Consider the following 27,708-nt stretch of genomic DNA (forward strand, 5'->3'; position numbering starts at 1 on the left):
TTTATGTTCAATCTTAAATTTTCAGATGAGGATGATTTTTAATAGATAAGTAATGGTAATCTCTTTAACATTACTATTCAGTTGATCACCGCAGTTACAAGATTTGTTGTACACTGAAACAAGAGGCCCATGGGCCACATCACTCACCTAAGCACTTAGCTAGAGAAAAGCAGAAATTCAGCTCCCGTAAGGGCAGGGAAGGGGCATGATTTGAACAAACTTGAATCTAAACTAACTAAGGATGCTTCGATATTTATTTTTTGACCACTAATCATGGCTTTAAAAGATTTTTAAATACTTTTTCCTATATATTCCTATGAAAAAAGTTAAAGGGGGGGGGGGGTATGCCATGATTTGAACAAACCTGAATCTACTATATGTAGGAAGGCTTCACATACATGTAAGTTTCATTTTTTCTGGCCCAGTGGTTACTGAAAAGAAGATTTTTAAAGATTATCTCCCCTTGAAAGACAGTATGGCCCTTCATTTGAACAAACTTTTTTTTGCCTTCACCTAAGGATGCTCTTTTGCAATTTTGGTTCAAACTGGCTAAGGAGATGTTGAGAAGAAGTCAAAAATGTGAAAACTTTATAGACAGCACATGACAGATGGATGTCGGACACATACCCTTCGATCAGAAAAGCTCACTTGAGCCATTTGGCTCAGGTGAGTTAAAAATGATTGATTAGTGCATAAATCCACATAGAATATTGTAATATTGTACTAAAAAACCTTGAGTAACTGTGTTTAATTTAATAAAGATAGACATTTGAAATAACTGAAATGTTACATAATTGTTCAAATAATTGACAAGGACATGAAATGTAAAATTACAAATTTTACATTTATTTAAGTTTAACTTGAGTCTTTCAAGTTTCCATTTCACTCTTGATTAATGCTGCAGTTTTCTGTTTCAAATCTAAGGATTCTGATATGTCCAAGTTAAATGTTAATGTGTGGCTATAATGAAAGCCTTAATCCATGTACATGTAAGTGTTTCTTAGCAAGAGCTTTAAGCATCAGTTTCCCCTGGTCTGCTAGTGGCTTAATTACTAGAATGTTATGCTTTTTAAAATGTTATGCTGGAAAATTTAAGGAAATTTGAGGAAATTTAAGCTATACACTGCAGAAAGTTCATACAAAGAGACTGTTAAGAATTGCCAGTTGAAAAGAATAATTACTGGTAGTGAATTCACAAAATACAAAACCATACCCACAAACAATTAAATAAAAATAAAATCATTTTTAAAAACAGGAAAAAATGACATTTTTGACATAATTCAGTACTACATAAAACTGAAAATTGTATACCTATATAATGTTTTCAATTTAACTCCAATGAATTTCTTCATCTTATCAATGGACACAATTAAGCCACTAGAGTTTACTTTATACATGTTTATAAATCCCTAGGATATTAATTCACAATAATTACTATTTACCATAACCAATAAGGTATTGCAAATTATTTCAGAATAAAATTTAACCTTCATCCACATGTGAAACATATATATGCAGCATAAAATGGACTTACACTAGTTCAAATAAAAAAGAAATAACAGGCCCATAGGCCACAATGCTCAGCAGGGTTACCTTGGTTCTGCTGTTCTTCATAGGCTTTCTATAAGATTTTTGTAGCCTCAACTTAACCCCAATTGGTTATGATTTGACTGGGCTAGAATCCACAAACATGGCCATGCTTCAATATTACATGTAATATACCTTGTTTGGTCCTGCTGTTCTTGAGAGAAGGACATTTTAAGGATCAGTTTCCTGTATACATATAAATCCCCAATTTTAGCTCCATCCTAACCTTAGGGTCAATAATTTGACAACAAACATGAATCTGCATAACTATGGAATGCTGCAATATTATTACATGCAATATAATCTAGTGTGGCCCTGCTACTCTTGAAAAGATTTTTTTTTTTTAATTTCACATGTAAAACTAATCATCTTTTGTGACCCAATCCTACTCCCTGGGACCATGATTCTAACAAATTTGAATCTGCACTATCTGTGGATGGTTGTATATTAATTTTTATGACTTATATAATCAGGGCCCTAGTCTGCTACTCTTTTGGCAAATATTTTTTTCTTGTATATTCCCATGTCAAGCCCAAGGGCCATGAATTAAATTAAATCTGCACTATGCGTGTCTGCATGCATATTCATGAGATTAATCATGGCCCTGCAGAGAAACAAGATTTGTAAACTTATGATTTTTTCCTATAAATTACCATGTAAATTTTTGATCCCCTTTAATGTCTTGTTAATGACCGTGGACAAATTTTGATCAGAAAAGCTCACCTACGTATGAGCTTTACCTTTTCTACGGAATACAAATAAACAGAATTGTCCCCTTTATTTTGAAATTAAATGTACACATGTATGTATTGAAACAACTGGGGACTCATGGCAAGTAAAATAAAATTTTCTGAATTTTTGATGAAAAAAAAATCTGACTGAACAGTTACTGTATTGATCAAATTATGAAATCAATGCTCCTCTTGGGAATGAGTATGGGACTCTGACTGTATAAATCGGTAGTATTATAGTAGCAACAGTACACTATCCCACAGCACTCGTGGACTTGTGTGACTTTTTAATATATGTCATTCTTATTTCAAAGCAGCTGCCATTTGTCATGGTTATAACAAATAAAAGAACAAACATTTATAAAGTACACAAATAATTATAACAGTCCCTGCAGAGCTTGTATCCTTTATAGGTTATATACATGTACTAATATTTGATATACAGCATGGCATGATCAAAGCATCCATAAATGTACATGTACCAGATGAGTATAAATTTGGTTTGTGTACCACTCATACTATAGAATAAACAATGTAAATACAGCCCATCACCAGAGACACTGAAGCATAAAAAGTATGTCAATTGCTGCATCTAAAGCATGCATCATAAACCTCCATTAATGCAACATGTGCATACTTGGTTTGGGAATAACTTAAGACAAGCAAGGAAAAGCCTTAAGGAAGAATTCTTGTCTGGTTTCTGACTAAAAATATTTTCTTAAATAACTATCATATTGACTGAGATGTTAGGGAAGATCCTACTTTTTTCAATTTCACAATTGTAGAACTTTACATAGAAACAGAAAACTGAGTTTAAAATCTAGCAGGGACAATATTTTTTCGTGAATTTGCCGGCTTGTTCTGCTTTTCAACATAACAACAGGATAACGAATTTAGATCACGTTTTAAACAATCAAAAGCTTGAAGGAAATTTATGAAGTAAATGAAAAAAAAAATTTGGACTGAAGTTTTACAATATTATAACAAATAAATATGATTTTTCTATCTTATAAGCTAATTAATTTGAAAGCTTCCAATCTTTAAGCACATTTGAGTGAAAAATCAATAAAAAGTGTTTTTCTCTCTTACTTGATGGTCAATTTTTCTGTTATTGTATCATTTTGTATATTTATATGACTTCTTCAATATATGTGAAAAAATGAATACACTTTTAACATAGAAAATAACAAATAATCCCTTAAAATTTCATGCAAAATAGAGGAAACTTGGGTTTACAGATACCTTTTTTGGTTAAATTATTTATCTGATCAACTTGGTAGTTTATCTGATAGACTCCAACTGGTATCTCCTTTTTATGCAAAAAAAGGAAAAAAAATTATTTGAAACTGAAGCAGGCATCACATGATTGGCAAACAGTAATTTTTTATTCTTAATGTCAAGGACAAAGATAATGACCTTGACCTGACCTTGCTCCCAAAATAAGATGCTCAAATTTAATCGAACTGATACCATAACTTAGTGATATTATCTTCTCAAATCTATGAAAATTTCATTCATTTTTAAGTACCATAAAGATGAGAAGAATCCCTCCTTAACACACCTTAACCAAGGACATTCAAGTACATACATATGATAGTAAGTGCAGCATCCATGTCAATATAATAATACAAAAGTCTGGTCTGGAAACCAATAATTATAAGCTAGAAATACAATGTCATGCACACCTATAGACACTTCTTAGCCAAAGTTCCCCAAGCATACATGTAAGATATAGGTGCAGCATCAGAAGCAGAAATCCAATTAAGCATGCTGAACACTAGTATATAGTTGAGTCAGAGTCTTGGTTGTACAGAAACACAAACACTACACGTCACAACACTCATACATGTATGATAAATAATGATGTATGAAGCAATATTAAATCCATTATCTCATTTGGAAACAGTCCTACTTTCTCAATGAATTTTGTGAAGGGTGTAAGGAAATATTACAAAAAAAAAAAAAAGTTTGAAATGTAAAAATTTAAAGTACCCCCACCTCTCTTAAGATTTTTGAGACTTGCATATTAGGAAAATATATAGAGATTGTTAACAAACATTTCAAAAGTAGAAAATAGACATTTCAATCGTTGATTGTCCCTTATTTTCGGCACTTAAATGATTTTAACTAGCAATGTTAATATATTTCAAGTAATCTTACCAGAAAATTCTTTGAAAACAGTATGAAAAAGTAACCATAATTTGTTTACCATCTAGTAAAAAAAAAAAACAAAAAAAAAAACCACCATGGAATCAATATCTAAACATATTTGTTTTTGAAAAAGGAAATTATAAGAAGTCAGACAAGCATGTAAATATGAAAAAGGTCTATTTCAGACATATTGAGAACAGACAATTACTAGATTAACAAAAATTAAAGTCAAACATAAGGTTCTCATAAAATTTATGAAAAAAAAACCTATTACATCAAAATTCTTCAGGGCAAAGGATAATCACTAGATTAAAACAATATGTGTTTGTGAAACACTGATGCCCCCATATGGCAGCTCAAGGCCAAGGTTAATTTTTTTTAATATGTTCAAAACAACTTTTTTCAAATGTATGTCAAAATCCAAGGTCAAGAATTCAAAAATGTTAATACTGAAAGAAAGTCTTGTCACAAGGGATACACTGTTCACCTGTGAAACACAAAAGCCCTAGTACCAACCATTCAGAAAATATGGCCAAGGTTAAAGATTTTCAAAAAGTAGGTCATACTTAAAGGTCTATGTCATGAGGTCAAAAAATAATGGTACCAAAGGAAAGGTCTTGCCACAAGGAATACATAAGTAAAATACAAAAGCCCTAGCAGCAACCCCTCAAAAATAATAGGCAGGTTAAGTTTTTTTTAAATGAAGGTCAAACTCCAAGGACAAAGTCAAGGGGTCAAAAAAGAAAGGAATTGTCACAAGGAATACACAGGTGATATATGAAAGTCTTAACACCCACCGTTAAAATGTTATGGCCAAGGTTAAAGGTTTTCAAAAGAAGGTCACACTCAAAGGTCAAGGTTAAAAGGTCAAAAATGTTGGTGCTAAAAAAAGGTCTAGGCAGAAGAAATACACATGTGAAATATGCTCCATCTGTTCAAAAGTTTTTGCAAAAGTAGGTCAAACTCCGAGGTCAAGAGGTCAAATATGTTGGTACCTAGAGAAAGGTCTTGTCACAAGGAATATACAAGGGAAATATGAAAGCTTAGCACCAACCATTCAAAAATTAAGGGGAAAGGTTCAAAATTTTGATGACAAACAGAAAGACAGCTAGACAGACAGACAGATCAAAAATAATATGTGCACCAAATCCTCCATTATATCAGCCTAAAATATTAGTTAAGATTCAAACATGAAGTTCTCATAAAATTTACATAAAAACAAATATTTCATCAAAATTCCTATGGGCAAGGGACATTTCATTTCGTTGTTTATAGCAAGCACTATTAGCATTCATTTCCAAACCAAAAGGGCCATAAAAAAATATATATTAGTACATGTATAAGTATACAACAATTTTATCAACATATAACATGATACAAACAAATATTATAAATATAAATATTGATGATGTATATATAAACAAATGTGATAGATATATATTAACAAATATGATATACATGTATAGTTACACAGTCATATACATGTACTTTTTAATCTAAGGAAATCAATGATAAATAAAGCCATCTCCCTGGATTTCATATCAGATATATCTAAATATATTCTCGACATAGAAAAATCTCACACATGGACAATTAAAAGAAAAAACAAGAGTCTGATATGGGATACAATCTCAGTTGAATCACATTTCTCTACCTGACACGTGGGCTACAAGTAAATTTGTAGATACATGTAAATAAACGCATTATAATGGTCCCAACATAAAAATGCATGGCTTTAAATTTTTCAATACATGTATTCAGTGTATTAAAGTTTGATATCAATTTTTTTCTTTTGCATTCATATATGGTAGTAGAGAAAGACTACATATATTCAGGAAACTCTGTGCCTATACTGTTTCCCCGTATCTACAGCCCAATCCTTACACTGAGGATGGGGGGGGGGGGGTGTACACAAACTAAATGAATTTATACTTCTTGAAAATGATTTCATATCAATATTGGAAATTCAAGCTCTGTTATTCAATACATTTTGAAGAATCTAACCTGGCAACAATTTTTCTAAATATTCCAGTCAATGCACCCTCATCCAAAGGAGAAGTGAGGTATTTGAATGAATCTGAATAATTCAGATTCAACAAAGAAATGTTGTAAAACTTAAATGTATGGGTATTATGAAACTTTTCTACTAATTTTTTTTTCTTTTTTGGATCATGCTTGTGATTCTTAAAATATTCAAATATCACCACCCTTTCTACAGGTTGGGCACAATTCCTTTTTCGGGGAAGTATTACTATAAAACGGGATTATTCCTCTTTTCAGTAATAAAAAAAATACCATATACAGGAATTTTCACTCGTTTACTCTCTATTTTCATGTTTTCTTTGAATAAAAGATTAAGTGCAAGAATATTTTCACATCCTCTAAATATTTATAGTCTACTAAGTGTACGTATGCTCAAAACTACAATACTTATCGCTGCAAAATGCTGAAAAAGAGTGATGAAATATTTCTACGATATAAATTTCTTACGGAAGCTAATCTGTGTTAAAATTGTGAGATTGTATATGTTCAGCACTTGATAACTCGTTCATGAAATTATTCTTTCTAGTTTAATTTTATATCATTTCTTTCAAAGACATCATAAAAATAATTTTTTATACCACTGCTTCTTTTACAAATGAAAATAATTATTTGAAATATTAAATTTTAAAACGTAGTTTTTCAAAGATGGTTTTAGCATGAATGCCCTTATAAGATTCCATACTTTTCGTATCATTTATCAACAGGGAAAATTAAAGTAAAAGTCGTGGATTACTGCTGCACGTGAGTTTAAATTCCTATGCATGTTCAAAAGATGTCACCTCCACGAAACCAAGCTATGAAATTTTCCGTTTTTGAACAAATAATAATATAACTTATAAGGAAATATTCACATCCGTTTGAAGAATACTCATGATGTCGTACGATTAAATCTCATTTTACTCCTGTCTGCAGCAGTAAAGGACCGAAATTTTTTGTCAATGAGGTTGGTTTAATAAAGTTTAAACACATCATGTCGTATTTTTCATGCACTTTTTATTTGATAAACGGATTCGGGGCATTATTTTAAAAATATGATGAAAATTCCTGTATACAGTAATGTTTTTTATTACTGAAAAGAAGAATAATCCCGTTTTATAGTAATACTTCCCTGAAAAAGGAACTGTGCCCAACCTGTTCTACTCTGTTTCCTGCTTATCTCAAAAATGGGACTACCGGTATATACCGGTAAGCCCTATATCTGAACATGCTTCAACTGAATTCTTTTTACCCACAAATACTTTGTGTCTATTGTTATATTTTAAAAATAAGGCTGTTCAAGCTAAGGCTTGCTGTTCTGGAAGGCAGGATGAAAATGTGAAAAGTTTACAGACAGCGAGACGGCACATTCTACATGATAGATGGACACTTAAGACAAGCTTTGATCTGAATACCTCACTAGAGCCTTCTAGGTAAGCTAAAAAAAAGCATAACTCTAACACACCCATAAGCCAATACATTAACAGTTAAGGACATCGATGGAGTACAAAATTCAACTTATTGCTTCTACTTGTTCCAAAGAGAGAAGAACTCACTTTACCCAATAAACAAGAAAAATCAGCAAAAAGCAAATGTGAGTTTCCTTTACAGAGGATCTTAATTAAAACACATTACCAATGTGCAATGTGTGAAGCTATCCCAGTTGACTTTCTTCAAGTCATGGGTGCACTTGTCAAAGTTGTTGAAAATTTCTCTATCATCAGCTTCTCTAAGTCATGTAACATTGTGCTTTGTTCTTGTACTTCTCTCTGAAACCAAAAAGACACAATAATTAGAAAAAAGGTGTGCTTGAGGAAAATATGTATTTCAATGTAAATTTTTTTTTCCATGTTAGACCATTTTCCTACATGGCCATGCAAAGAAATGTTCATATACAACTCCAGTTATGATTTTTTTTTCCAGATCTGTCAATGATATTTGTCTTGTTCTGACTTGCTTTAAAGCCAAGACAAACCCTCTGACCATTTCCCTGCAATTGTGAGTTTTTAATATTTATCTGTTTTTAAATATAAAGTTACATTATGCTACATATAAGAATTTTATTTTACTTCAATCAATAAATCAATATGACCTAGATTAAATATATTGAAATAGCTAGTAATTACAATATATTGACGTTACAATATATTTGACACAGCTAGTAGTTACAATAAATTGACATAGCTAGTAATTACAATATATTGACATAGCTAGTAATTACAACCTTTCAGCAAAGAATTAACTTTCATGTACTACAGTTATTAATAAACAAAATGATTACTAACTTTGTCAAGGTCATGACCTTGTTCAGATAACCTTGGATTACTGTCCTAAAAAATCCACTGGTTAAAATTTTGATCCAATTCAATGCAAAGAGTGGAGAGACACAACAAAAATACAAGATTTCCAAACAAACATATAGATTCCTCTATAACTGACATGTTGCTTGTGAAAACATAGGTAATCAAAGATTACGAAGCTCACCTCGACAAATGCTATATATAAGTAAGGCAAATTTCACATCCTATTTTTTTTCTAGTTAGGGTACATCCCAAGATCCATATCCATGCAAGTTTGGTTTAAGTAGGACTTATAGTTACTTGGAAATAGACCTGCTCAAAAAACTTTTAACCTGTTTACTAATCAAGAAAATTTTGGTCAGTTCCAAAATCCAAAGCAAGTCTGGAAGTTTCATCCTTAAATGCACCATCTATGCAAGTTTAATCATAACAGGCCATAATATTATATAGCTACTCCAAAAAAAAAATTACCCTGGTCACTCATCTGGAAAATATAAGTCAGATTCAGAATCCAAAGAAAGTCTGGAAGTGTCCATCCCTAGATATATCATCATCCATGCTAATTTGGTTAAAATATGGCTAAAATTCACTCATGTGGAAAATCTAGGTCTGATCCAGCATCCTAAGCAGGTTGGTTAGTGTACATCCTTAGAGGCATCATCCATGAAAGTTTGGTCCAGGTAGGGCATATAGTCACTATGGAATGAGACTGCTCCAAAATCTAAACCTGGTCTCACATGTGGAAAATCTAAATCAGATCCAGCATCTGAAGCAAGTGTGGTAATGTCCATTCCTAGATGCATCATCCATGCAAGTTTGGTCCAGGTCGGGCTTATAGTTACTTGAGAATGGACCTGCTCCAAAAACTTTAACCTGGTCACTCATCTGGAAAATCTAGGTCAGATCCAGCATCTGAAGCAAGTGTGGTAGTGTCCATCCCTAGATGCATCATCCATGCAAGTTTGGTCCAGATAGGGCTTATAGTTACTTGGGAATGGGACTTGCTCCTAAAACTTTAACTGGGACGCCGACGCTAACGCCGACGCTGGGGGTATAGCATAAGCTCATCTCGACTTCGTCGAGGTGAGCTAAAAAAATTACATAGCTTACTTGGAGGAGGTTTAACTTTTCTCTGAGTTTGGGATAAGGCTTATAGCCCTGCAGGTTTTTCTTCATGGTGTTTAGTTCTTGACTCTGGGAATGTAAACTTTTCGCTAGAGTGTTATGTTTATTCTTAAGCTGTTGGTAAAACCGTAACTCTACGTTTTTCTCACTTGAGTGTTGAACACACTACAATGCAAAAGAAAATCAAATTTCAATTTCAGAGTATGTTGGTAAAACAGTAATTTTACTTTGATTGCTACATGTATGTTTCAGTATTGAAAGTACAATTATTGTACACACTGTCAGATTCTTCTATCCTTTAAACATTAAACATATTAATAATTGGTGATGAAAACACAGCAAAAATTACATCTCTTTGTAATTTTTTTTAATATCTCATCTCATGGAATTTATTACCCATTAAGTCTGAACTTACTGAATCACTTTTGACTGGTGATTTTTGTGAGGAAATGGTTGGAGACTGGACTTGATTCAATTCTGCAATTAAAATAATCTACATGTACATGTGACAATGATAATATTGTTCCCAAATATAATAAAAACTGAAAAAGAGCAACACAGAACAGAAAAGCCTTTCCAATATCTGTGATCTATTCACAAATATTTCAATTCATCCGAGTACACTTTGCACAATTTAGGTCACCTCTCCAGGAAAAAAAAGGATACTGTTACAAACATGACAAATAGCATTTGACAAATTTTAAGTTACCACTAAAGATGTAAAAAAATAATGTATATATATGCAATTTCAAATAAAGCTGTGTATAGTTAGGGGAAAAAATATAATGATGTATCATAAAATTTAATAAAACATAGGTAATCAGAGATTACAGAGCTCACCTCAACGAATGTTGTCTTTAAGTAAGGCAAAGTCCCACACTAAACTAATAATCTAGGAGTGTGCATCCCTAGATGCAACATTTATGCAACTTTGGTCTGATAGGGCTTGCAGTTACTTGGGAATAGACTTATCTGAAAACTTAAAACTAGTCACTCATCCAGAAAATGCAAGTCAAATCCAGCATCCAAAGCAAGTTTTGAGATTGTTCGTCCCTTGATACATCATCCATGCAAGTTTGGTTCAGATAGGCCTTATAGTTACTTGGAAATGAAATCTGCTCCAAAAACTTTAACCTGGTCACTCATCTGGAAAATGTAGGTCAGATCCAGCATCCGAAGCAAGTCCAGTAGTGTGAATCCTTAGATGTATCATACATGCAAGTTTGGTCAATATAGGGTTTATAGTTACTTGGAAATGAGATCTGCTCCAAAAACTTTAACCTGGTCACTCATCCGTAAAATGTAAGTCAAATCCAGCATCCGAAGCAAGTCCAGTAGTGTGAATCCTTAGATGTATCATCCATGCAAGTTTAGTCAATATAGGGCTTATAGTTACTTGGAAATGACATCTGCTCCAAAAACTTTAACCTGATCACTCATCCCAAAAATTTAGGTCAGATCCAGCATCCGAAGCAAGTCCAGTAGTGTGCACCCTTAGATGTATCATCCATGCAAGTTTGGTCAATATAGGGTTTATAGTTACTTGGAAATGAGATCTACTCCAAAAACTTTAACCTAGTCACTCATCCGGAAAATGTAGGTCAGATCCAGCATCCGAAGCAAGTTCAGTAGTGTGCATCCTTAGATGTATCATCCATGCAAGTTTGGTCAATATAGGGCTTATAGTTACTTGGAAATGAGATCTACTCCAAAAACTTTAACCTAGTCACTCATCCGGAAAATGTAGGTCAGATCCAGCATCCAAAGCAAGTTCAGTAGTGTGCATCCTTAGATGTATCATCCATGCAAGTTTGGTCAATAAATGGGTTTATAGTTACTTGGAAATGAGACCTGCTCCAAAAACTTTAACCTGCTCAAAAAACATTAACCTGGTCATTCTTCAGCTGAAATTGCAGCATCTGAAACCTTGACTGGTACAATAAAACACACTAGAAGCATCCTCCATGCATCTCTGACTAAAATAGGCCATAGAAGTACTTGAAAAGAAAACTGCTCCAAAAACCTTAACCTGAGATGCCGACGCCGAGGGTATTACATAAGCTCCCCCAACTTCGTTGAGGTGAGCTAAAAATTGCAATACTTGTACATGTACATCATGTCAGATATAATTATCAAGTTTTTACACTTCCTCAGGCTGGGTTTCTAGAAATCATGGGTTAAGTTTAAGCTTTATCTCCGTCATCAATGTATCTAAATTTTTTACCTGTAAGTTTTGTTGATTTGTCCTCTTTATTTTCAAGTAATGGCGTTGAGGAGTCCATGAAATTCTCACCCATGTTCAAAGTACTACTACCCCTTTTCTCTATTGGACATATCCTGTTTGAAGAATTGACTACAGACAGACGAGGAGAGCTTGCACTGTTTGTGTTTATTTCACAATGGTTTTGTCCTGCATGTAACACACCTTCTGAGGACACACTCGGGAAAAACTGAGAAATTTGAGTCATGAAATGCTGCTTATTTACAGCAGACTTATTTCCCCCTGATAATGATGCTGGAGACAACTTCCCAGCAGGTGGCACTTCTGTCACAGTTTGGTTGACAAGGTCATCATCAATAATATCCAGAGAAACATTTTCCTTTTCTGTAACACTAATAGAGCTATTAATATCAGTTAACCTTTCACAAAATTCATCATAGTTTGTTGATTCAGCTTTCATATTCAGAAGCTGATAACCTTTCTTCAAGTGTCTAGACATCTCAATTTCTGACAGAGAAGTACTATTCTGTGACTTTCTCTCGACAATTGCACATTTATTTACTGTCCCTTTTATATGATTAGGCCCAATCAGAAGACTTTTTAATAGTGGAAGTGATTCTTTCTTTAAGGAGTGTTTGCTATTAGATACACTTTCTTCACATGGGCTAGCACTAGCCAATGTGACCCCTGGGATTGAATCACTGTCACTTGGACTCTGAGTGTCTACACTGCTTTTTGATCCCATCACATCATCAGAGTTCCCTTCACTGATGGCTGGGGACTGGCTAGTGTCTGATGCTGTTGATATCACATCAGTGTCACTGTTTTCCTCACTAAAGTTTTTCTCTTGAAGTGTCACACTTTTGGTGGCTGCTATTAATGCTCTCACCCTCCTCCCCTGCTCCTGTAGTAAGACCTGTCCCTCTTCATCTCTGAAATTATATTTATTAGGCCAATAGTTAAACAGTTATTGAAAAAAATACATGTATGTACCTACGCTAGCACACAATATTAGTATTGTCAGATTCCATTCTTAATAAAGGTCTAGCCCAGTAAATAAACAAAATACAATACAAAATAATGCTCAAACTTACAGAAGCACTAATACACTTCCATACAAAGTGCCTTCTGCATCTTAGAGCAGATAAATTGCAGAAAGTGCTTGTTTACCTGACTTCATATACATGTACCATTAGTCACTCCTGAACTCACCTAATATGCTGGTTTAAGCTGACAATGAAGAGATTCTTCTTCGTCCAGGCATCTTTGACTATCACAGACCTTGATTTGATGTATTTCTCTGGACCACAACCATTCAATGAGCTCAACCTAAACACTGTACACGGAATCTCATCATCTGTCATAACTTATAAACAAACATACCAATCAGCAAGAGAGAAAAAGATAGAACAAAATTCATAGATTTTTACAATCTCATAATCACTTTTAAGAATCGAAAAAAATTGATGAATTCATGAAATAGAGATTTTTTTTCTAATCAAAGAGGCAAATTCAATATCCTTAAAAGGAAATATCTGGATATCACTCCAGAATTAATTGCTTCTTAATCATGTCCTTTGATCAGTGAGTAGTGCACAATATGCATAAAAGTATTTTGTAAACTTTTTATAACCCATTGAAGTTACACTAACTCCCAATAGATTCAAACTTTGAATGCCTCTATAGGATTCTCTTCTTTAAAAATACAAGTAGATATATACAAAATATTCAATTATCATTGCTCTTCAATCATACATGGTTATTAAGTTTGCAGCTGCCTTGGACTTTTTTTCATTTCAATTAATTTATATCATAGCAGTTTTTGAGTTTTAACCATTCTTTGACATCTCATGTTGGTAAATCTTGGTCATACTAGTAATTAAAAAGTAAAAATTCATTTGTTAAGCTAAAGATACAAAACACTTTTATGACAAGAATTTGCTATTAACCATTATTATACTTCTGTTAAAATGTTTCCTATATAAAGTTAAGAAGGTAAAATAACTATCTTTTATAGTCTGAAAATTTCCACGCATAGCAAAGCTATACCCCGGGGTATAGTTTTTGCTATCCACCCCTCGGAAAATTTTCATGCAATTTTTGCCGCCAATTTTGATTTTCTATAATCAGTCTATAGACTGATGATGTCATCCTGACTTCAGTAGCATTGTGATGTCATCAAGATTTCAGCTCATTCAGCAGTGTTATCTTATTCCAAATACTTGCTCAAAACTATTATAATTATTCTTTTCATGTTTTGCCTATGAAACTGTAGTATTAGGTAATACAAACCCTCAGAAATTATGAGATACATCAGTATAATAAAACGCTTATCCACTGGCTGTGAGTGGGATAGCTCTTTCTTCAAACCCTTGACAGGAACTATTCCCCTCGGGCAAGCCCTCGGGGAATAGTTCCTGTCGCGGGTTTGATAAAAGAGCTATCCCACTCACAACCAGTGGATAAGTGTATAATATCTTATGGATAAGTTATGGTAAAAATTACTGCTTGAAATATTACAATTACATGTACATGTATTGTAACTAATACCAGGTACATGTGTACTACTTTACATGTATGAATACACACAATCCATAATCAAACATCTCATAATTTGTTTGATTATACAAAAAGACCTTCATTTTCATTGATGCACCATTCTTTCTCTCAAGTGCAACAACCTGGCAGGGAATAGGGTTTTATGCCTTTGAGTATACAGAAATGCAGATCCTGATACATGTATATTTAAATGAATTTTGACTAAGATGGTATTGTGTAGTCATATAAATACTAAACAAAGTCATCAAGACATTCTTTTTGGTTGCAATACATATTCTGAAGATACAACAAATGACTACATTTAATATCATTCTTATACATGCAAAATATGTATCACCATTAAAATATTGGTTCAGATGGGCTTATAATTAAGACATCTTCATATTACATAACCATTGCACTGAATAATTTATTGCAAATAAATGGAAAGAAATCAAACATAGAGAGCTTACTTTTCATGTGACTACAGGCAATGTCCTTCAAATCATTCTTGTTGACAAGGTCATACACTGACATTCCAATGTGCTCATTTGGCATCACTCCAACTACCAAGGCAATTCTGTGTGATTCAAATGATAAATGAATTAAGTAAATGTTTGAACTAACTATTGTGCATAAATAAAATCTTCAATTGCTCTCTTTACTCCAATCAAGAATGTTTCCCCCTTTAAAGGACTTATTGCATGTTTCTTAATTGCTTGAAATTAAAAGCATATTACGTTACTTACAATCATAGTTTATAAAATTTATGTTTAGGTGCAGATATATTGCGTTAATAAAACATTATTTGACTAAAAAAAAAATCCCTGAATTAAAAATCCGAGTTAATTAGATAGCGATCAAGTGACTGTGATACGTCATAGGCGACAATGGCAGACCAGTTGTTTACGTTAATCTAAAATATATGACAAAGGCGGATCAATTGTTTACATTAATCTAAAATATATGCGATACAAACTAGATTTTCTGCATTATAAACAACTAAATCACTGATTTTATCTACATGACGTTGAAGACCAAACCTTGTAAATGCCATCTGGTAGAAAGTCCGTAAGAATTGCTTTCTTTTTTAAATTACTTCACCCTTGGTGGTTATCTGTGCATGGTGCATATGTAACTTAAACCTGGGATATGTATGGGAACTCAGAGAACAAAGGTCCACTGACCTTACAGTAAGCATCATATCATTAGGAACTTATTTCAAGGCATTGTTCATTTGAATGGTCAAAGTAAGAAAATAATGACTCTCACTATTAATATTTTAGTATATGAAGTTTGATAAAAAAAAAATCCTCAAAAAGTAATGTTCAAGGTCAATGGAATAACACTCATTGAAGGTCAAGGTCAAAAATCATGACAGGATTTGATTGCTCTTAAAGACTTACCAATATGTACCAGTAACTTTTTATATAGTTTAAAATATCTTGAAAAGTTAAGGTCATAGAAAAGGTCAAGATCAGACAATTTTGTCAGTTAAATAGTTCTTACAAATTTGTATTGGTGTATGAAGACTGATCATGTTGATGAAAATATTTTGAACATTTTATTCTTTGCTGTGCTTGTGAGGTCTTACGCCATGTGAAAGTCAAGGTCAAAAGATTTTTACACAGTTAAATAACTCTATGAAGTTTGAAGAAAACATCTCATTGGCAAGCAGTTTCTTTGAAAATGCAAAATTAGGATAAGTGGAGTCAAGGTCATAGGGAAGGTCAAGGTCAGAAAATTATGAAGTAGGACCCATTAATCTGTATTAGTGTAAGAGTTTTAATAAAAAAATCTTTAATAATTGCTTTGAAAATGACCTACACACATAATACGGAAAAGTGCGGTAAAGGTCACTGGGGTCAGGGTTAGAAAATAATGACACATTTGAATAGGCCTAATTAATTTTAAATTTTGCATGAAGTTTGATGAAAATATCAAGAATAGTTTATTTGAAACTGAGTTAAATGCATAATAAGGAATAATGGGGTCAAGGCCATAGGAAATGTCAAGGTAAGAAAATTATTACATAGATAAGCAATACCACTAATATATATCAGTGTAAGAGTTTTGGTTTAAAAAAAAAAAAAACATCTTCAATAGTTGCTTTGAAACCAAGCTAAACACAGAATTAGGAATAGTGAAGTCAAGATAATAGGAAAGGTCAAGGTCACTATTATTCCACAGTTGAGTAACTCCCAATAATATTCATCAGTGTAAGAGTTTGATAGAAACATCTTCAATAGTTGCTTTGAAAATGATCTTAACACACAGGGAAAAGTGAGGTCAAGGTCAGAAAATTATGCTACAGTTGAATAGCTCCCTCTAATACATGCATGTATCAGTGCAAGAGTTTTGATACAAATATTTTGAAAAGTTGCTTTGAAACTGAGCATAATACCAAATCAGGAATGGCGAGGTCAAGGTCAAATTGAAGATCATGTCAAAAAATTATGCCAAAGATGAATAGCTCTCACTAATATGTATCAGTGTATGTATTTCAGTTAACATATCTTGAACAGTTTTTCTGAAACTGAGCCAATCGCAAAGTGTGATGGATGGACAGAGACGGAAGACAGACATGAGTATGAACACTATATGCCCCACATATCATTCTTGGGGCCTAGAAAACATTCTGAAACACAGGTATATTCTTAGGTGCAATTCACACAAATAAAAAATTAACACAAATAAACCAACACATGATCAGTAGAGGCTGCCATATGCATTCTCTTTTTTTTTTGGTACACATTTAAGATTTGCATACAGACGACTGATCAAGAATATAAGAGTAAAGCACCTGTGATCCTGATACCAGAGTTTGCCATCCATTGCATGCTGGGATACCCATTCAGGATTGTTGCTATCTTCATAAGCCTGCATGTTCAATAAGGCCTGTCGTGCCACTGGGATACAAACACCTACTAACCAACTCTCATTTAAAACTGCAAAAAAGATTTTGTTTAATTTTACAATGTCATTTTAACTACCAAAAACATAAATTATTTTCTTCATTCTCAAGCAAAGATAATTGACACCACTGGCCAAGTTGAGAAAACCTACCACAATGTGTCCTTGTGTATATCAAATTATCAAGTTTCTTCAAATGAAGGGATTTTCCCTTGTTCTTGAAGGGGAGATAATTAAAAAGTTAAGGTAATTTGAAATTCTTTTAATAATTAGGACCACTAGTCCTTCAAAAAAACTATATGCTAGCTTTCTGATATAAGTAAACTTTTAAGTATATTCAAGATAGTTGGGGGCTTATAAAGACCATAATCACTACAGACATGCCTGCAAGTTCTAATATGTTGTTTAGGCTAACTTAAGATTTTTAATCTTGAAGTATAAACTGACATATTGTAAAATAAAACATAAATTAAAACAGAATGTATTGTTTCAGGCTTATAATGGTAGACATACCTGATCTGTCCTTCTTCTTGTCCTGTGTATGACAATAAACATGGCCACTGATTCTCATTTCCTCATACTTAGGTGTAGTCCCTGATACATGACTCAGGTTCTGCATTCTCACAAAGAATGATCTCTTCACTCTTCTTGATGAGTGCACTGAAATACAATCGTTGAACATGGAACAGTTTCAAACTTACAGAAAAAAAATTAGAAACAAGGCATTCACAAAATATATGTTTAGTGAATCCTGTCTAATCAGGCAGACATGCACTGGGAGACAAATTTTATGTCGGAATAGATAGGGTGTAGGATTGAATAGTGTAAAGACCAAAGAAAGCTGTACACTAGAAATCAAAAAAGGTTGGCATTCACAGTGAAACAGATTGCACAGGTGTTGGATTAGACAGTTTTACTTTATATGTATATATCCAAGTCGACACCATCCTGGAGCTTTACTCAGATCTTAAAAATATTTCATTTTTTTTTTTTTACATGTATATAGGACCAACTAAGCTGTATCTCAACCCTCACATGCCGGTACATATAATTTTACTCCTGGTATAGTAAATATACTTTACATAGACATGATAGATGTAATTCTTTTGTACCTGGTATATAAGTTTTATTCTCCTCTGTGTATTGTTCTGTTGTGTAATGGAAATTGTTGTCTTGATTAAACTGTAATTTAAATAGTTCCACATCGTCCTTGTGTAACATCTTGTTAATTGGGCTGCCCAACACATCCACCTGAAATGGTCGGGTTTAAAATCATTGAACAGTCAACATCATGAATAAATAATGGAAATTTCCCTACAACTGAAATAAATTCATAATATTAAGCAGTAACTGGGTTTATTGGTTTCAAACTTAAACATGAGATACACTCTTAGCATTATTACAATACTGGTTATAAGTACATGTACTCCGAAAAACTGAAGTTCAAAAACTAGGGGGTACTTCCAGAAAAATGTGCTTATAAATAAAACTGGTTAGGGAATTTACAAAAATCCAACATTTTGATTAATATATATATAATTATATGAAAGCTCACACTGTTTTAAAAAAAATCTGACAAAACTCGATCATAACAAATTAAGTTTAACTCATTAGGATCATCAATGTGAAACAAATATCTTGTAGTTCTCACAAAGATGGCAAAAATCATGTATTATTGTGTAAATTATGAATAATTATATAGTTACTTAAATTCATACTGTATTTATCATTTATTGATTAGGACTTAGTATAACTCAGCATGTCCAACTGAAACCATAATTAATTAGACTTTTGTTTACCTCTCTTTGGCACTCTTTGGGAGATGCACTTTTTTAGATACTGACCGACTTCATACTACGCAGCTAAATTACCACACTCATGATAAATGTCACGTAAATTTTTCTTAAAAAGATGTTTATGATTGTATCTTCGTTTTCAAACATGAACAAGTCCATGCACTGAAAACATTAATTAAATGAACTTTTTTCTTTAATTATCTGTTTTAGCTAAAAATATTCCAAACTGCACTATATGAAAAAAACTTTAAAAATTATCTTATATCATAAAGGCATTTTTGTTTGAATAAATACAGAAAAAAAACAAAATTAATGATCCAGATGAAGTCATCAGAGAAAAAAAAAGATAAGGGGTATAATGGTTGACCTTTAACCCGTATATTAAAACACAAAGTGAAAAACAACAAAGTTCACGTAAGCTAACTTGCCCTTCCTTTCCCAGGGACCCTTCAAAAACCAGGCAAGTGGTTCTCCCTAAGATCCTTAACCTTTCACTAGTGTTACTTTGTTCTAGTAGCTAAAAATATTCCAAACTGCACTATATGAAAAAAACTTTAAAAATTATCTTATATCATAAAGGCATTTTTGTTTGAATAAATACAGAAAAAAAAAACAAAATTAATGATCCAGATGAAGTCATCAGAGAAAAAAAAGGTAGAGATTAAATCAATACCATTCATTTTTGGAAACACTGTACATACAGTTGTAACACATGAAAAAATGCATACAATAAGCATTTTAGGAGCCAGTTTCACCAAAAAATAAATTATAACCAAAACCATCCTGATATCATAATAATCTGAATTTCAGTTTAACAGAACTACCATAATTATACCTGGAGCCAGCCAAGTTGTTGTGTGAGAGATTCGGACATGTAAAGTATAGTCCCTGACTCCGACACAATAAGCAAGGATCCATGAGCAACCTAAAATAACAGAGTAAAATTTGGGTATATTGTGTCAAAAAAAGAGATTTATATAAAACATACATGTTACTGTATTAAAAAAAATCTAAATACTGTACCAATTAATTTATGCTCTATTCACAATGTATTGTAAATAATTGTAACTATTTTGAAGCATTTTTATAACATACTTCCATCACCAATGTACATGAAAACATTTTTGTCTGACATTTTTAGCATTATAATGTCAAAACAAATATAAGGCGTAATAAAAAAATGTGTTTGTTTACGGTTACCCGACCGACCCTATATTTAATCGCCGACCCAGATTTTTTTCATCATAAAAATCCGAAAGTCACTTGCGGGTCAGTTTAACTTTTACATGCATCTTTATCGAACAAGCGAAATTGAAAGTACTTCAACCAATTCCTGTGAATTTGTGTATTAAAAAAATTCAATAAAATAAATAAAAATTCCTACCTACCGACCCTATTTTATTTCAGCATGTAACAGTAAACAAACATATTTTTTTGTTTGGTCTAAGTATTGCTACATACCAGTGTATTCAAAAACCAACTAGTAAATACCTTTTCACCTTCTGACTTACATGTATGTATTACAATGTAATACAAATTCAACATGTTAAATGTTTGTCATATCATATTCAATGTTTCAAGCTACGTACTGTACATGTACGTAAATTAACATATTCAAAATTAAGCGCAATGTCTTGAAAAATAGTCATCGGCATAACCATGGTAACCATAAGCGCTACAGATGTCCTCCCAAGCATTGTATTTATTTAGGATAATGTTGACAGTATTCATGAATTAGGGAACTATTGTCTTTCCCAAAGCTGCTAAAGCTTTAGGTACACATACAGTATTTGACATGCATGAGGAAGTTAAATGCAGCCAATAATAAACTAAGACCTAGTATTTATCTTTATATTTACCGATTCCAAGAACTCTTCAGTCACTGAATCTTTCAAGAAAGATGGCAGAATAGAATTCAAGTTTCTTTTCTTTATACCTACAAGACAAGGTAACCCAAATTTAATAACCATTTTTACAATAAATAAAAGTACTTCTTAAAAACTTAATCATCACATTTTAGAATATGAACCTTTTTCATGTTTATATCGGATGCATAAGAAAACCAGCAAGTAAAAGAATTCCTATCTGGATATATAAGTGTCTCACCAATATTTAATTTGAGGTAATTAACAGTAAGCTTTAGTATGCTGCTCTTGTCAGGTCTCCTTTCACATTGCTTCAGCCATGGCACCTCCTCTGCCAGCAAGCTCAATGTGTGGTTCAACCGCTCCCTCCGAAGTTTTTCACCCTCTCGACGAAGTTTTCTGACATCAGGATGAAATAAGTTAAAAATGCGAGAACAAGAGCTCTTATTCAACTTTAAGAACCATGACAATTAACCTCTTGGTCAAAGCAACATTTTGCCAAGTATAACCTTTGGATGTGCCTTCTATGCAAAACTTTGTCTTAGAATTGAACATTTCTGAGATCTTGAGAATCTGACACTTCTGAACACTGAGATCTTGGTCGAGTCTAAATGACCTTTGTCCAGGATCATGATATAATCTATGACAATAATCAACCCTGAGGGCAAGTATAACCTTCTTACTTCTGTTATTATGCTATGGAAAAGAATTTTACACCTCATACCAATTATGACCTTGAACTTGTCCAAAAGAGTTGTTACTTTTTCCATTTTAGAGCTGTGGCTAGAATGATCATTTAATACTACTTTGGTAAAGGATCAAGATACCCCTCTGGTCTTAAGCAAGCTTTCTAAGAAGTATCGACCAGCTTGTAACGTTTCTCAGTTAAAAAGTTATGTCCCGACAAGAATTCACTCTTCATAATCCTGTCATCACAGAAGTTATGCAGAATGAAATCTTAATATTTGTTCATTTTTGAGAAATTAATCTGAAAAATGAAAATACCATGTGCACATGTTCCAATGGTACCAGCACAATTTATATTATCTAAATAATCTAAAAAAAAAAAAATTTAAATCAGAATAATCTCCAAGGAAAAAAATGTGTACAGACAGAGGGACATATAATTATAGTGTCTTTAATGTACGCCGGCCCCTTCCCCAGATTTGTTATCCAAGGATATAAAAACTGGGACTTCATATGGCTCAGGGCTGGTGAAATTTTTATCATGAGATTATTGTAAATTATACCTGTTATATGTGATATACGATTATGTGTTACAGTTAATTATCATGTATATAGTACATGTACTCTCACATGTACGTAAAACCTGATAAATTAACCTATAACTGGTAATCTAACATGTGTTTGCTTATAACATTTACATAAATATACACTGGTATTAAAATGAGGACTTACTTTTTGGTCTCTAAAAATTTCTCCTCTCCAGTGACAGACTCCTTTCTTTTTATGCTGAAATTAGTATTGATCATGTTTAATCTCAGAATGCTACAGTGTTATACTATTTGTTTTCTAGTGCATATTTTAATTCAACAGAAGTTATTGAATCTCAGTAGCCTACATGTACATCTTACAATGTATATCATTTACGGACATTTATGACACTTCTTAGTTGGCTTTCTACAGCTTGAGTATCTCTGACATTTTGTCAGTGTATACATGTACTTGTTTGTTCTAGTTCAATATGTTTCTCAAGAAGAAAATTACATGACCTAGTCCAATTTTCATTATTTATCAATAATATCCCCTTTGAAGGGGGCATAATGCCATATATGCACCACCATAAATTGTTTTTCAAAATTTGAATCTTAATTAACTGCAATGGAATGCATTTTTGTGAATTCAATTGAAACTGGCCCAAAGATTCTTGGGGAGACATTGGAAATGTGCGATTTTTAGCTGATAGACAGTAAACAGATGGACAAACTCTGAGCAGATGAATAAATGAATTTATACAGTGATTTAGCAATTCACACATGTATAACTTAATTGGTGAAAGTTTTTACCAGACATGTTATATATATGGCTATCAGGCTGTGCAATATGATTACGACCGAATATGATCAGTAGAAGAATACTTAATTAATCATGACAAAGTAGGAAAATATTATACACATTTACATGTAGCTTAATTATCTCTTGCAAAAAAATCAACAACAGATTATTGATTTCCCTGATTACCATGAGAAAATTTTGAAAATTTTTATGTACATGTGTAACACTTTGTCTTAATATGTACTTGTTAAATATTCATATGACAAGAAATGCATTATACATGTACATTGTAATAGGTCTGATATGCACTTTTTTACTCTTTGTGAGGCAATGGCATCAATTCTTTTAATGAGATTTGATTAGAAATGGGCTACATTTGTATAGTAATGGTATCCCATTTTGACTGAGTTGCTGTTTAGACTACCCTTCAAGTCCTTCAAGGCCTGTCACAGCATACACAATTGGTTATTTGGAAGGCCTTGAACTTCCAAAATAAGACTATTCAATTTAAATGACCCAAGTTTCTTCAAGTATTGTAAATAACCTAATGTTGCCTTACATACATATATGTACTTATTTGATCTAAATAAAACACACTGACAGGCTTGTAAATTTATCTATAATTCTTAAAATATACATGTATTTTCAACTTTATTTGGCCCCAAGACCATAAAATGAGAATAGACTTAAGTCAATTTTCAAACCAATATATCTTTTGAAATAATTTTGATATTGAAACAAAATTTTCATCTTATATTTGAATTTAAATGTTATATAAAATAGCACATTTTTAAGCAAATACATTAGATAAAACTCAAGATATTAAAAATCAAAATTTTGACTTAAGTCTATTCTCAGTTTATGGTCTTGAGGCTTGGTCTCACATTCACATACTCACTGAATATGTTATTCACAATTAATCATGATCATGTTAATATTTACTTTGTGTATATATTAATTAATATCAATGCAATAGATTCCAAAGCTTCTGACTGAATTAATCATTTCAGGGTTGTCCCTAAGAAATAGAAGAGGACATTCAACAAGAGGCCCATGGGCCACATCGCTCACCTGAGCACATTGGCTAGGAAAAAAAGCAAAAATCAGTAAGTATTGAAAAGATTACAGGGAGGGGGGGGGGGGGGTGTTGAATTTTAAACTACCTGATGATGCTTTCATATCAATATAACAAATGGCCTTGTTGTTCTTGAGCAGCAGATTTTTTTTCCCATGTATTCATTTGTAAAAATTTGATCCCCCATTGTGGCCCCAACCTACCCCCGGGGGCCCTCATTAGAATAAATTTCATTCTACACTACCCAAAGATGCCTCCATATCAATTTGACTAATCATGGCTTTTCTGTTCTTGAGAAAAAGACTTTTTCCTATATATTCCTCTGTAAACTTTGATCACCCATTGTGGCCCCAACCTATCCCCAGGGTAATGATTTGAACAAACTTGAATCTTCACTATCTGAGGATGCTTCCATATAAATATGACCAATCATGGCTTTACTGTTTTTTAAGAAGAAGATTTTTAGAGATATTTTCCTATATATTTCTATGTAAAACTTTGATCCCCCATTGTGGCCCCACCCTACCCCCGGGGGTTATTATTTGAACAAATTTGAATCTTCACTACCTGAGGATGCTTCCATATAAATATGACCAATCATGGATTTACTGTTTTTAAGAAGAAGATTTTAGAGATATTTTCCTATATATTTCTATGTAAAACTTGGATCCCTCATTGTGGCCCCACCCTACCCCTGGGGGTTATGATTTGAACAAATTTGAATCTTCACTACCTGAGGATGCTTCCATATAAATATGACCAATCATGGCTTTACTGTTTTTTAAGAAGAAGATTTTTAGAGATATTTTCCTATATATTTCTATGTAAAACTTTGATCCCCCATTGTGGCCCCACCCTACCCCTGGGGGGGTCATGATTTGAACAAACTTGAATCTTCACTACCTTAGGATGCTTCCATATACATATGACCAATAATGCCTTTGCTGTTCTTAAGAAGAAGATTTTTAAATATATTTTCCTATATATTTCGATGTAAAACTTGGATCCCCCATTATGGCCCCACCCTACCCCCGGGGGTCATGATTTGAACAAACTTGCATCTTCACTACCTGAGGATGCTTCCATATAAATATGACCAATCATGGCTTTACTGTTCTTAAGAAGAAGATTTTTAAAGATATTTTCCTATATATTTCTATGTAAAACTTGGATCCCCCATTGTGGCCCCACCCTACCCCCGGGGATCATGATTTGAACAAACTTGAATCTACACTACCTGAGGATGCTTCCATAAAAATATGACCAATCATGGCTTTGCTGTTCTTAAGAGGAAGATTTTTAAAGATATTTTCCTATATATTTCTATGTAAAACTTGGATCCCCCATTGTGGCCCCACCCTACCCCCGGGGGTCATGATTTGAACAAACTTAGACCACACTACCTGAGGATGTTTCCACATAAGTTTCATCTTTCCTGGCCCAGTGGTTCTTGAGAAGAAGGTTTTTAAATGATGCCATTATTTTTTCACTAATTCCTAATTATCTCCCCTTGAAAGAGGGCGTGGCCCTTCATTTGAACAAACTTGAATCCCCTTTACCCAAGGATGCTTTGTGGCAAGTTTGGTTGAATTTGGCCCAGTGGTTCTTGAGAAGAAGATGAAAATGTGAAAAGTTTACGACAATCTAACGATGACAGACAACGGACAAATTTTGATCAGAAAAGCTCACTTGAGCCTTTGGCTCAGGTGAGCTAAAAAGTAGAAGGGTGTCTGTCTGCACGTCTGGGGTTCGTCCCCTAATGGAGAGCATACAATACCAAAACTACCGTAGGTAGGTATGTAGGCAGGGAAATTCCCGCCCCCAGAATTACCTCCAGGGTCTTAGGGACAACCATGAATCATTTGTACATATAATGATGTATCAACCCTAAGTGATTCATAAACTTTCAAGTCCATTTAGCAATGATGTAAACCCTAAAAAAACCTTTTCTTTCATACAGGCATTGCCCGGCTGTTATGAGTGATAATTATGCTTTCTCTCATTTAAATTACCTGACTTTGTGATATATTTGAAAATTAGTTTATAATTATCTTTAAAAGTTTAACCTTTATATTTTAGTTGAAATTTATGTAAATATCAACACCTATTTACAATTAAACAGGACAAAGTGCCACTTTATTTGTAAAAAACAATAATTATCCTTGTCTATTTTGACCATATTATACTTTATATTTATGAGGTCATTTACATTGTATAAAGGATATGTGAACTTGTGTGTTTCCCATCATACAAACTCAACTTCAAGAAATAGTAGAATATTTGTCAAGATATATACATGTGAACGTCTTCGCTTGCCAAGTGTCCGATTCGTTTATCCTCTTATCAGATGAGGGTAAACGAATCGGACACTTGGCTAGCGAAGATGACATGTGTATGATCATGATGATTTCAAACATTATTTTTTTTTCATTTAGGCATAGCAATTTTAAGATTCTCAGCATTTGAAAATTAAAGCACCTGGATAACCTGTCCACTAGAATCACTATAAATAACAAACTGTCACATGTGCAAAAACAGGTGCAGATATAGAATCCAGGAATTATGAAAGGCAGAGAGGGGGAGGAGGGCATTATATCCAACAAAATTTATCTAAGAAAATTAATAAACCATAGTGAAAAGGGTAAAAAAAGAAAGCATAAAGAAATGAAAATAAAGCAAGATAGAAAAAACAAGTCCAATGCCTTGCATACATGTGAAAAAATGAATCAAAGTGAATGCATGAAGAAAAGAAGAAAAGAAAGCAAGAAAGAATAAAATAATTCCAATGCCATATTTGTGAAAAAAAGAGAATGTATGTTCATTTGCCCTAAAACACCTTCGCCCTTGACACCGTTCACCCTAATTCATGTTTGCCAAGAGTCCCTTCACTCTAAAACTTGTTCACCAAAAGCCTGTTTGACCATATGTTAGTCGGTTAATTTTTCGTAATTTCCTTTGATTTTATTGGATTTCATGAATTTTTGTTTAAATTATAATTAATTACACTTGAACATTCAGTATAGGTGAAGAAATAAAAAAAAACCCATAAAGTAATCGATGTGATACTTGTTAATTTAATAAGTAATGTTATTTAATGTTATTTTAAATTGAGAATAAAAATACATGTAAACCCTTTGCTCAGAGGCTGCTCATCCCCAATTAAAATGGCCTATGAACATGATTAACGTCACTCTAAATTTCCTTAATTATTTTCAAAGCATACACCTTAAAAAAAAATTACAAGCAAAGAAAGTGTTCCCTAATTTACAGTAAGACTAAATTAACAGCAATTAAACAGATCAAGTCTTTGAAAATCATTAAAATTGGAAATAAAGTCAATACTTATGGAAATGAAATATACTTATGATATC

The 27,708-nt window shown here is 32.9% G+C and overlaps 1 protein-coding gene across 1 annotated transcript; it reads right to left on the reverse strand.

Annotated features, from left to right (window-relative positions):
- Positions 1 to 12,096: 12,096 nt before the first annotated feature.
- On the reverse strand, positions 12,097 to 22,739 carry LOC133192401 (basic helix-loop-helix ARNT-like protein 1). The gene is made up of 10 exons (XM_061328413.1): positions 22,666 to 22,739; positions 21,488 to 21,645; positions 21,241 to 21,317; positions 20,217 to 20,306; positions 18,698 to 18,836; positions 18,099 to 18,245; positions 17,476 to 17,620; positions 15,146 to 15,252; positions 13,347 to 13,500; positions 12,097 to 13,066 (listed from the first exon to the last, which is right to left on the reverse strand). The coding sequence occupies exons 1-10, from the start codon at positions 22,737 to 22,739 to the stop codon at positions 12,097 to 12,099; spliced, it is 2,061 nt and encodes a 686-aa protein (XP_061184397.1).
- Between the last annotated feature and the right edge of the window lie 4,969 nt (positions 22,740 to 27,708).

The sequence above is a fragment of the Saccostrea echinata genome, unplaced genomic scaffold (assembly GCF_033153115.1).
Source record: "Saccostrea echinata isolate AGI-Se365-2 ecotype Australia unplaced genomic scaffold, CSIRO_AGI_Sech_v1 ptg000025l, whole genome shotgun sequence".
In the NCBI taxonomy this organism is placed as follows: domain Eukaryota; kingdom Metazoa; phylum Mollusca; class Bivalvia; order Ostreida; family Ostreidae; genus Saccostrea; species Saccostrea echinata.